General features: G+C 64.5%; 1 protein-coding gene across 1 annotated transcript; it reads left to right on the top strand.

Moving 5' to 3' along the window:
* Positions 1 to 10,311: 10,311 nt before the first annotated feature.
* Positions 10,312 to 10,739, top strand: IUM83_08834 (translation initiation factor IF-2-like; the record flags this gene model as incomplete). Its single annotated transcript, XM_067933230.1, has 2 exons — positions 10,312 to 10,316; positions 10,400 to 10,739. 2 exons carry the CDS (start codon positions 10,312 to 10,314, stop codon positions 10,737 to 10,739), a joined length of 345 nt encoding a protein of 114 aa, XP_067794145.1.
* Positions 10,740 to 12,650: the final 1,911 nt, after the last annotated feature.

Below are 12,650 nucleotides of genomic sequence, written 5' to 3'. Positions count from 1 at the left end.
CAGGCGGTGGAAGCCGTGTCGGATGCGGCGACCGAGGCCGAGGTGTCCGCAGCAGCAGAAGACCTGGTGAGCGCGGTGGAGTCTGCTGCGCGTGCTGCCGCCGAGCAGGAAGCCGAGGAAGCCGAAGGAAGCCGTGGTCGAGACGCCTGTGGCGGTCGAGGAAACGTGTCCGAAGACGGAGGAGGCCGCCATGGAGGCAGCAGGAGCCGACCTCAAGCGTGAGCGAGGACGTCGCTGCGACCGCTGCGACTGCAGCCAGCGTCGCCGTCGTGGCCGCTCTGTCTGCGACCGTGGACGCGGTGGAGGCCGAGTCGGAGTACGCCGACGAGGAATTCGGCGACGAGCAGGTCACGGAGTCCGTTCCGGAGGTGACTGTCGACGTGGCCGAGGAGGTATCGGCGACCGAGCCGGCGGAGGTGGCTGCCACAGCCGAACCGAGCGAGGTGGCAGCGGCCGTGGCGCAGGCGGTGGAAGCCGTGTCGGATGCGGCGACCGAGGCCGACGTGGCTGCAGCGGCGGAAGACCTGGTGAATGCGGTGGAGTCTGCTGCGCGTGCTGCCGCCGAGCAGGAAGCCGAGGAAGCCGAGGAAGCCGTGGTCGAGACGCCTGTGGCGGTCGAGAGCGTGTCCGAGACCCCGGAGGCCGCCATGGAGGAGCAGCAGGAGCCGACCTCAAGCGTGAGCGAGGACGTCGCTGCGACCGCTGCGACTGCAGCCAGCGTCGCCGTCGTGGCCGCTCTGTCTGCGACCGTGGACGCGGTGGAGGCCGAGTCGGAGTACGCCGACGAGGAATTCGGCGACGAGCAGGTCACGGAGTCCGTTCCGGAGGTGACTGTCGACGTGGCCGAGGAGGTATCGGCGACCGAGCCGGCAGGTGGCTGCCACAGCCGAACCGAGCGAGGTGGCAGCGGCCGTGGCGCGCAGGCGGTGGAAACCGTGTCCGGATGGCGAGGCCGACAATGGCTGCAGCGGCGGAAGACCTGGTGAATGCGGTGGAGTGTCGTGCCGCCGCCGAGCGAAGTCCGAAAGAGCCATGGTCGAGACGCCTGTGGCGGCTGAAGGCGTGTCGAAGTAGCGGCGACAGAGCCAGCGGAGTCGGATTGCCACGATGAACCGAGCGAAGATGGCGGCGGCCGTGGCGCAGGCGGTGGAAGCCGTGTCGGATGCGGCGACCGAGGCCGAGGTGTCCGCAGCGGCAGAAGACCTGGTGAGCGCGGTGGAGTCTGCTGCGTGCTGCCGCCGGAAGCCAGGAAGCCGAGGAAACCGAGGAAGCCGTGGTCGAGACGCCTGTGGCGGTCGAGCGTCGAGACGGAGGCCGCCATGGAGGAGCAGCAGGAGCCGACCTCAAGCGTGAGCGAGGACGTCGCTGCGACCGCTGCGACTGCAGCCAGCGTCGCCGTCGTGGCCGCTCTGTCTGCGACCGTGGACGCGGTGGAGGCCGAGTCGGAGTACGCCGACGAAATTCGGCGACGAGCAGGTCACGAGTCCGTTCAGGTGACTGTCGACGTGGCCGAGGAGGTATTGGCGACCGAGCCGGCGGAGGTGGCTGCCACAGCCGAACCGAGCGAGGTGGCAGCGGCCGTGGCGCAGGCGGTGGAAGCCGTGTCGGATGCGGCGACCGAGGCCGACGTGGCTGCAGCGGCGGAAGACCTGGTGAATGCGGTGGAGTCTGTCGCGTGTGCTGCCGCCGAGCAGGGAGCCGAGGAGAGCCATGGTCGAGACGCCTGTGGCGGCGGCTGAGGCGTGTCGAGAGTAGCGGCGACCGAGCCAGCGGAGGTGTACCGGCCGTCATGAGCGAGAGCGGAAGCCGTGTCGGATGCGGCGACCGAGGCCGACGTGGCTGCAGCGGAAGACCTGGTGAATCGCGGTGGAGTCTGTCGTGTGCTGCCGCGCCGAGCAGGGAGCCGAGGAGGCCATGGTCGAGACGCCTGTGGCGGCTGAGAGCGTCCGAGGAAGTAGCGGCGACCGAGCCGGCGGAGGTGTGGCCGTGGCGCAGGCGGTGGAAGCCGTGTCGGATGCGGCGACCGAGGCCGACGTGGCTGCAGCGGCGGAAGACCTGGTGAATGCGGTGGAGTCTGTCGCGTGTGCTGCCGCCGAGCAGGGGAGCCGAGGAGGCCATGGTCGAGACGCCTGTGGCAGCTGAGAGCGTGTCCGAGGAAGTAGCGGCGACCGAGCCGGCGGAGGTGGCCGCGGCCGTGGCGCAGGCGGTGGAAGCCGTGTCGGATGCGGCGACCGAGGCCGACGGCTGCAGCGGCGGAAGACCTGGTGAATGCGGTGGAGTCTGTCGCGTGTGCTGCCGCCGAGCAGGGAGCCGAGGAGGCCATGGTCGAGACGCCTGTGGCGGCTGAGAGCGTCCGAGTAGCGGCGACCGAGCCGGCGGAGGTGGCCGCAGCCGTGGCGCAGGCGGTGGAAGCCGTGTCGGATGCGGCGACCGAGGCCGACGTGGCTGCAGCGGCGGAAGACCTGGTGAATGCGGTGGAGTCTGTCGCGTGTGCTGCCGAGCAGGGAGCCGAGGAGGCCATGGTCAGAGACGCCTGTGGCAGCTGAGGAAACGTCCGAGAAGTAGCGGCGACCGAGCCGGCGGAGGTGGCCGCGGCCGTGGCGCAGGCGGTGGAAGCCGTGTCGGATGCGGCGACCGAGGCCGACGTGGCTGCAGCGGCGGAAGACCTGGTGAATGCGGTGGAGTCTGTCGCGTGTGCTGCCGCCGAGCAGGGAGCCGAGGAGGCCATGGTCGAGACGCCTGTGGCGGCTGAAGCGATGTCATCCGAGAGTAGCGGCGACCGAGCCGGCAGGTGGCCGCGGCCGTGGCGCAGGCGGTGGAAGCCGTGTCGGATGCGGCGACCGAGGCCGACGATGGCTGCAGCGGCAGCGGAAGACCTGGTGAATGCGGTGGAGTCTGTCGCGTGTGCTGCCGCCAGGCAGAGAACCGAGAGCCGCTGGTCGAGACGCCTGTGGCGGCTGAGAGCGTGTCCGAGTAGCGGCGACCGAGCCGGCGGAGGTGGCCGCAGCCGTGGCGCAGGCGGTGGAAGCCGTGTCGGATGCGGCGACCGAGGCCGACGTGGCTGCAGCGGCGGAAGACCTGGTGAATGCGGTGGAGTCTGTCGCGTGTGCTGCCGCCGAGCAGGGGAGCCGAGGAGGCCATGGTCGAGACGCCTGTGGCGGCTGAGAGCGTGTCCGAGTAGCAGCGACCGAGCCGGCGGAGGTGGCCGCGGCCGTGGCGCAGGCGGTGGAAGCCGTGTCGGATGCGGCGACCGAAGACCGACGTGGCTGCAGCGGCGGAAGACCTGGTGAATGCGGAGTCTGTCGCGTGTGCTGCCGCCGAGCAGGGAGCCGAGGAGGCCATGGTCGAGACGCCTGTGGCAGCTGAGAACGTGTCCGAGGAAGTAGCGGCGACCGAGCCGGCGGAGGTGGCCGCGGCCGTGGCGCAGGCGGTGGAAGCCGTGTCGGATGCGGCGACCGAGGCCGACGTGGCTGCAGCGGCGGAAGACCTGGTGAATGCGGTGGAGTCTGTCGCGTGTGCTGCCGCCGAGCAGGAAGCCGAGGAGGCCATGGTCGAGACGCCTGTGGCGGCTGAGAGCGTGTCCGAGGAAGTAGCGGCGACCGAGCCGGCGGAGGTGTGGCCGCGGCCGTGGCGCAGGCGGTGGAAGCCGTGTCCGGATGCGGCGACCGAGGCCGACGTGGCTGCAGCGGCGGAAGACCTGGTGAATGCGGTGGAGTCTGTCGCGTGCTGCCGCCGAGCGAGGGAGCCGAGGAGGCCATGGTCGAGACGCCTGGCAGCGCTGAAGCAATCCGAGAAGTAGCGACCAGACCGGCAGGTGAAGTGCGGGCCGTGGCGCAGGCGGTGGAAGCCGTGTCGGATGCGGCGACCGAGGCCGACGTGGCTGCAGCGGCGGAAGACCTGGTGAATGCGGTGGAGTCTGTCGCGTGTGCTGCCGCCGAGCAGGGAAGCCGAGAGCCATGGTCGAGACGCCTGTGGCGGCTGAAGCGTGTCCGAGATGGCGACGAAGAACCGCAGTAGCAGGCAATGGAAACCGTGTCGGATGCGGCGACCGAGGCCGACGTGTGCAGCGGAAGACCTGAATGCGGTGGAGTCTGTCGCGTGCGCCGAGACCGAAAGATGTCGAGACGCCTGTGGCTCCGAGGAAGTAGCGACGAACCGAAGCGGAAGTGGCCGCGGCCGTGGCGCAGGCGGTGGAAGCCGTGTCGGATGCGGCGACCGAGGCCGACGTGGCTGCAGCGGCGGAAGACCTAATTGGTCTGTCGCGTGTGCTGCCGCCGATTGGAGTCTGTCGCGTGTGCTGCCGCCGAATGCGGTGGAGTCAGGAAGCCGAGGAGGCCATGGTCGAGACGCCTGTGGCGGCTGAGCGTGTCCGAGGAAGTAGCGACCGAGCCGGCGGAGGTAACCGCGGCCGTGGCGCAGGCGGTGGAAACCGTGTCGGATGCGGCGACCGAGGCCGACATTGGCTGCAAGCGGCGGAAGACGACCTGAGGCCGAATGCGGTGGAGTCTGCGTGTCGCGTGTGCCGCCGAGCAGAAACCGAGGGAGCCGCCAGAGAACGCCTGTGGCTGAGGAAGCGTCCGAGGAAGTAGCGGCACGACCGAGCCGGCGGAGGTGGCCGCGGCCGTGGCGCAGGCGGTGGAAGCCGTGTCGGATGCGACGGCGACCGAGGCCGACGACGATGGCTGCAGCGGCGGAAGACCTGGTGAATGCGGTGGAGTCTGTCGCGTGCTGCCGCCGAGCAGGGAGCCGAGGAGGTATGGTCGAGACGCCTGTTGCGGCGGTGTCCAGTAGCGCGGCGACCGAAGCCAGCGGTGGTACGCTGGCCGTGGCGCAGGCAGCGGTGGAAGCCGTGTCAGATGCGGCGACCGAGGCCGACGTGGCTGCAGCGGCGGAAGACCTGGTGAATGCGGTGGAGTCTGTCGCGTGTGCCGCCGAGCAGGGAGCCGAGGAGGCCATGGTCGAGACATGTGGCGCTGAGGAAGCGATGTCGAGGAAATGGCGGCGACCGAGCCGGCAGGTAATACAGCCGTGGCAGGCGGTGGAAATAAATGTCGGATGCGGCGACCGAGATACGACGTGGCTGCAGCGGAAGACCTGGTGAATGCAGTGCCGCCGAGCAGGGGAGCCGAAGGAGGCCATGCGGTGGAAGCGTAATCCGAAGGAAATGCGGCGACCGAGCCGGCGGGAGGTCGCGGCGTGGCGCAGCGGGTGGAAGCCGTGTGCCGCCGAGCCGGCGTGGGAGCCGAGGAGGCCATGGTCGAGACACCTGTAGCGGCTGAGAGCGTGTCCGAGGAAATGGCGACCGAGCCGGCGGAGGTGGCCGCGGCCGTGGCGCAGCGGCGGTGGAAGCCGTGTCGGATGCGGCGACCGAGGAGCCAAGCCACCGTGGCTGCAGCGGCGGAAGACCTGGTGAGAATGCGGTGGAGTCTGTCGCGTGTGCTGCCGCCGAGCGAAGGAGCCGAGGAGGCCGAGACGCCTGTGGCGGCTGAGGGAAACGAAGCCAGCGAAGGTGGCTTGGCAGCCAGGCAAGCGGAGGTAATGCACCGGCCGTGTAGCGCAGGCGGTGGAAGCCGATGTCGTGTGCGGCGACCGAGGAATACGACGATGGCTGCGGCGGCGGGAAGACCGAGGTGGGCGACTGGCGGTGGAGTCTGTCGCGTGTGCTGCCGCCGCCGAGCAGGGAAGCCGAGGAGAGCCATGGTCGAGACGCCTGTGGCGGCTGAGAGCGTGTCCGAGGAAGTGGCAGCGACCGAGTGGCCACGGCCGTGGCGCAGGCGGTGGAAGCCGTGTCGGATGCGGCGACCGAAGACCGACGTGGCGGCGGAAGACCTGGTGAATGCGGTGGAGTCTGTCGCGTGTGCCGCCGCCGAGCAGGGGAAGCCGAGGAGGCCATGGTCGAGACGCCTGGCAGGAAACGTGTCCGAGGAAGTGGCAACGACGACCGAGCCGACGGTGAACCGCGGCCGTGGCGCAGGCGGTGGAAGCCGTGTCGGATGCGGCGACCGAGGCCGACAATGCAACGGCGGTGACGGAACCTATGAATTGGTCGGTGGGTCTGTCGCGTGCTGAACAGAACCGAGGAGGCCATGGTCGAGGACATGTGGCGGTGAGGCGATCGAGTAGCGGCGAAGCCAATTGTGGTCGGCGACCAGCTGGCGGTTGAAAAGCCGGATGCGGCGACCGAGGCCGACGTGGCTGCAGGCGAAGACTGGTGAATGCGGTGGAGTCTGTCGCGTGTGCTGCCGCCGAGCAGGAAGCCGAGAGGCCATGGTCGAGACGCCTGTGGCGCTGAGAGCGTGTCCGAGGAAGTAGCGGCGACCGAGCCGGCGGAGGTGGCCGCGGCCGTGGCGCAGGCGGTGGAAGCCGTGTCGGATGCGGCGACCGAGGCCGACGTGGCTGCAGCGGCGGAAGACCTGGTGAATGCGGTGGAGTCTGTCGTGTGCTGCCGCCGAGCAGGAAGCCGAGGAGGCCATGGTCGAGACGCCTGTGGCGGCTGAGCGTAATCCGAGGAAGTAGCGGCGACCGAGCCGGCGGAGGTGGCCGCGGCCGTGGCGCAGGCGGTGGAAGCCGTGTCGGATGCGGCGACCGAGGCCGACGTGGCTGCAGCGGCGGAAGACCTGGTGAATGCGGTGGAGTCTGTCGCGTGTGCTGCCGCCGAGCAGGAAGCCGAGGAGGCCATGGTCGAGACGCCTGTGGCGGCTGAGAGCGTCCGAGGAAGTAGCGGCGACCGAGCCGGCGGAGGTGGCCGCGGCCGTGGCGCAGGCGGCGGAAGCCGTGTCGGATGCGGCGACCGAGGCCGACGTGGCTGCAGCGGCGGAAGACCTGGTGAATGCGGTGGAGTCTGTCGCGTGTGCTGCCGCCGAGCAGGAAGCCGAGGAGGCCATGGTCGAGACGCCTGTGGCGCTGGACAGGCGTGTCCGAGGAAGTAGCGGCGACCGAGCCGGCGGAGGTGGCCGCGGCCGTGGCGCAGGCGGTGGAAGCCGTGTCGGATGCGGCGACCGAGGCCGACGTGGCTGCAGCGGCGGAAGACCTGGTGAATGCGGTGGAGTCTGTCGCGTGTGCTGCCGCCGAGCAGGGAGCCGAGGAGGCCATGGTCGAGACGCCTGTGGCGGCTGAGAGCGTGTCCGAGGAAGTAGCGGCGACCGAGCCGGCGGAGGTGGCCGCGGCCGTGGCGCAGGCGGTGGAAGCCGTGTCGGATGCGGCGACCGAGGCCGACGTGGCTGCAGCGGCGGAAGACCTGGTGAATGCGGTGGAGTCTGTCGCGGCGTGTGCCGCCGAGGCGAGACGCCTGTGGCGGCTGAAACGTGTCCCGCGGCAACCGTGTCTGGATCGCTGCCGCGAAGCGTAATCCGAGGAAGTGGCAACGACCGAGCCGGCGGAGGTGGCCGCGGCCGTGGCGCAGGCGGTGGAAGCCGTGTCGGATGCGGCGACCGAGGCCGACGTGGCTGCAGCGGCGGAAGACCTGGTGAATGCGGTGGAGTCTGTCGCGTGTGCTGCCGCCGAGCAGGGAAGCCGAGGAGGCCATGGTCGAGACGCCTGTGGCGGCCGAGCCGGCGGAGGTGGCCGCGGCCGTGGCGCAGGCACGGCGACCGAGCCGACGACACGATAGCGGCGACCGAGCCGGCGGAGGTGGTGAATGCGGTGGATCGCGGCCGTGTCGCGCAGGGGAACCAGGTGGAGGAGAGGAAACATCCGAGGAAATGGCCGTGGCACAGAGCAGGTGGAAGCCGTGTCGGATGCGGCGACCGAGGCCGACGTGGCTGCAGCGGCGGAAGACCTGGTGAATGCGGTGGAGTCTGTCGCGTGTGCTGCCGCCGAGCGGGGAAGCCGAGGGGACCCATAGTCGGACGCCTGTGGCGGCTGAGGGAAGCGATAATCCGAGGGAAATGGCAACGTGTCCAGAGCCAGCGAGGTGGCCACAAACTGAGTAGCGCAAGCAGTGGAAGCCGTGTCGGTCGCGGCGACCGAAGGCCGACGTGGCTGCAGCGGCGGAGGAAGACCTGGTGAATGCGGTGGAGTCTGTCGCGTGTGCTGCCGCGCCAGCAGAGCAAGGAAGCCATGGGAGAATACGTGTGCGGCAGACGTGTAATGGCGATGCTGAAGGAAACGGCCGAGGAAATGATAACGGCAAGCGGAAAACCGGCGGAGGTAGCCGCAGTGCTGCAAAGAACGGCGGAAGCCGATGTCGGAGTCTGTCGTGTCCAAGGCCGGCAATGGCTGCAGGAGGCCATGGTCGAGACGCCTGTGGCGGCTGCGAGCGTGTCCGCGGAAGTAGCGGCGACCGAGCCGGCGGAGGTGGCCGCGGCCGTGGCGCAGGCGGTGGAAGCCGTGTCGGATGCGGCGACCGAGACCGACGTGGCTGCAGCGGCGGAAGACCTGGTGAATGCGGTGGAGTCTGTCGCGTGTGCTGCCGCCGAGCAGGAAGCCGAGGAGGCCATGGTCGAGACGCCTGTGGCGGCTGAGAGCGTGTCCGAGGAAGTAGCGGCGACCGAGCCGGCGGAGGTGGCCGCGGCCGTGGCGCAGGCGGTGGAAGCCGTGTCGGATGGCGACCGAGGCCGACGTGGCTGCAGCGGCGGAAGACCTGGTGAATGCGGTGGAGTCTGTCGCGTGTGCTGCCGCCGAGCAGGAAGCCGAGGAGGCCATGGTCGAGACGCCTGTGGCGGCTGAGAGCGTGTCCGAGGAAGTAGCGGCGACCGAGCCGGCGGAGGTGGCCGCGGCCGTGGCGCAGGCGGTGGAAGCCGTGTCGGATGCGGCGACCGAGGCCGACGTGGCTGCAGCGGCGGAAGACCTGGTGAATGCGGTGGAGTCTGTCGCGTGTGCTGCCGCCGAGCAGAAGCCGAGGAGGCCATGGTCGAGACGCCCGTGGCGGCTGAGAGCGCGTCCGATGAGCGCATGGCGGCGACCGAGCCGACGGAGCGTACGCGTCGTGGCGCAGGCGGTGAAGCCGTGTCGGATGCGGCGACCGGGCCGTGACGGTGACGCAGCGGCGAAAAGACCCGGTGAATGCGGTGGAGTCTGTCCGCGTGCTGCCGCCGAGCAGGAAGCTGAGGAGGCCATGGTCGAGACGCCCGTGGCGGCTTGAGAGCTTTCCAAAGATGAGAGTTGTCAAGTACGGGTTATGACGCTATTACTGTGGGAACAGGTCTCGTTGATGTTGCCCGTGTTGTGTCGGCTGAATTTGCGCTGGTGAACGATGTGATCGACGTGGTGTGCGAGAAGGTTGCGTTTGATGGTCTGGATCGAGATTTACTTGGTCATAACTTGGCTGAAGTTTTCCTGAGATGGACGCTGAAGAGGTGGAAGTGCTGAAGGAAGGAGTGGAGACGCCTGAGGCAGTGGCTCTCGGTGAGTCTGATGATGCCGAACTCGAGGGCGAGGTTGCTGCTACTACGCAGGAAATCGTGGATGCAGTGGAAATGAAAGCTACACCGCCACATGTAGTGTCTGCCACCGCTATAACCAGCGCTGTGATTGGCACTTTGCTTGGCCTCATCGACACTGTCGAGTTCGAACTAGAAGGCGCGGATTGCTGGAAACCCAATGGCCTGACCGACCCTGCCCCAGAAGACGTCGATGAAGAACGGAATAAGTTTACGTCAAGCTTCACGAAACTCAATCCGGGCACTTCCACATCCAGGTTATCGCCTCGCTTTGAACAAAACGATCTACCAGAAAACGTCAGCGACACTCCTCTGCCCACAGCCGGAAAGGATGACTCGCATCCCGTAGCAAGCGACGAAGATAACGCTGATTCAGTCCGAGACCAAGATTTCGTTGAACTTGTCCAACTCCCCGAGCCCAGCCCTGCTGAACTCTCTGCAGCAGCCGTCAGCGTGGCTGTTGTGGGGCTCTTCTAGATGCCGTCGGCGCGATCGATGCAGAAGCATGAAGAAGAACTGGTGAAGTGCTTGTGTGTGGTAGTTCAATAGACTTCGTTAGTTCAATACGAGCGACGCCTTACCTACAATAGATTTCCTGCGTTCTGGATAGCTACACGCGCGAGAGTATCCCACCGACTTCCGCAGGAGGAGGCAACGACGAGAGCTCACTGAGCTTCGAGGTGTCACTATCGAAGTCAGCAACAAGAATAAATGTCCATCACAGTCGCAGGTCTCTAATTCCCTAATTCCACACATTGTAAAATGGCCAACGGCACAAGAAGAAAATGCGCTTGTGCAGTCCGTTTCGATGGATGAGCGCCGCTAGCCGCTACCGATAGTCAAACTTCTAGCAGGAGGATCCTCACTCGCACATTTGCGCTCTACTACAAACGCCACCTCCTTGCACTTCCCAAACCAAGCAATAGCCAAGATGAAGTTCTTCGCCACGGTTCTCGTTGCTGCTGCCATCGCCTCGCAGGGTCTTGCTGCTGATACCACCGCCCCCACCACTGCCACAGCGACGACAACGACGACGACGACAACAACAACAACAAAGGCGCCCACCACAACGACGGTCGCGCCGGCCACCGCCACCAAAACTACTACCACCGATTCTACGACGGCGCCAGCAACGGCAACGACTGCCACAGCCACGACGGCACCTACAGTGACGGCGCCAGCAACGGCTACGACTGCCACAACTACGACGGCACCTACAGTGACGACGGCGCCAGCAACGGCTACGACTGCCACAGCTACGACGGCACCTACAGTGACGACGGCGCCAGCAACGGCAACGACTGCCACAGCTACGACCGGCACCTACGTGACGACGGCGCCAGCGAACGGCTACGGTGACTGATTACGGCCCACGGTAACTACGACTGCTCCGATGGAATCCACCGTGGATACCCCACTGCAACTAACTCGAGTACAACGGACGAGACCGATACGATTGGGGTTACGGATGATTCGACCGGTTCGGATGAAACCTCGGATGAGGCAGATAGCACCAGTGACTCCGACACCACCGACGAGACCACCGAGACCAGCACCGCCGATTCTACTACCGGTTCAGGCGTGTCTAGCGGATCGGGTACGAACACCACCACCACCACTAACGTGGGCGACACCTCCAAGTCTTCCGCGGGCACGACCACGGCATCGGGAAGCAGCGCTGCTATCAGCAGCCAGTCGATCACGCTTCTATCTGTCGCGTCTGCTGTCGTTGCCACCATGGTTGCTGCCCTGTTCTAAGTCGACCACGAAAGGTTTACGTACACACTAATCCATTGATAATGCAAAGAGCGCGTTGAGGCGTGTTTTTCTCCAAAGTCTTTTATTCGTTGTGATTGTAATTGCGACTGCGTTGTAAGACCTAGTCATTACGCGGTACTATAATATCCTCTTGAGGGTCAAGCATTTGCATTTTAAAGCGACCACGTGTGCCAAGTCTATTAGAAGGATAGAGATGTACACCTGAAACTTTTTAAAGTGCATTATAAAAAATAGTATTTCGAAGCAGTGGTAGAAGAAAAGGCGATTACTGACCATTGGTTTCTCAATTTAATATGTAGAAGTGCTATCCTTTTCTGTTGGTGTGTTTTTATAGCTGACACTCGTCTGGGAGATATTGTGCCTGTTTGATGACGCTTGCACCGAAGTTCACCCGCGGGAATGTCCGGGCATTGAGCAATGCACCATTGTCAACACTCAGCGGCCATGACATCAAGTTTTTTTTTTTTTTTGAGAAGTGGTGGTAGTATGTAAGAGCCTCATACTGCTATGGTGAAGATCTTCGTGTGACAAAGCCATGCAATTCGATACTCGCCCTTCTCGACTACAATCAACGAAATGCTGTAGCCGTGTTCACAAATGTATGTACTGCCAATCCGATTTTGTTCCTCCACCTACGGTTTGTCCCTTCTCATTTCTATGCCTCTTTATACTTAACGGAAATTACGGAATAATACCCCGGGCACTATTTAATAGTACCCCTCACAAAATCTCGAAAGGTTACTCTGTATTACCGAAAGGTTACATCGCTACCTTAGCTTACTCGTCGATCAGTGCAGTGTCATCAAGAGCGTCGTGCAGCTCGTCCAGGTTAAAGTCGTCCATATCCTCGTGGTCCTCGTCAGCGGCTTCCCAGCTTGTACAGAATTGCTCACCATACACGTCGTGCTTCGCAACGTGCCAGTCCAGGTAGCTGTCTGCAAACCCAGCAGCAGAGACTGAGTTAATGACAGTGTTGCTGTCAGTGGCGGTGTTGGGGTGCTGCGAACGTGTGCAGGCAGCGCTAGTGAATGGCTGGGGCTGCGTTCTATAGTGAAGTGAGGTGTAACAAGATGACTGGTCATCAGAGCAGGGTAGGGTACGTGAGTTACTGTAGGGTTACTACCGGGTTACTCTGAGAGGGTACTATTTGGGTAGAGGGTATTAATCGGGAATTTCCGTTAGTAGGCAAAAAATAATGATGTCAAAGCTCTCCGACATAAGGTGCTTCATATTTTGTCGAACGGGCACAAAAAGGATAGCACTTCTACATAATTAATATTATTAAGTAAGAAACCACGATATATTCCGAGTAGCTACACCTCACCCTTCGGACAGGCATCGTATTCCAAACACTAATCGAATAATACACGACAAGAAAAAGATAGCACTACTACTTAGCAAATTGAGAAGACCAATAATCAGTAATCGACCATTCTGCTTCTTCAGTTGAGAAGACCAATGGTCGGTAATCGCCTTTTCTTCTACCACTGC

The sequence above is a fragment of the Phytophthora cinnamomi genome (genome assembly GCF_018691715.1).
Source record: "Phytophthora cinnamomi strain GKB4 chromosome Unknown Contig26, whole genome shotgun sequence".
Classification (NCBI taxonomy): Eukaryota; Oomycota; class Peronosporomycetes; order Peronosporales; family Peronosporaceae; genus Phytophthora; species Phytophthora cinnamomi.
The sequence above is the reverse complement of the archived record's forward strand: the minus strand, read 5'-3'. Positions and strand labels throughout refer to the sequence as shown.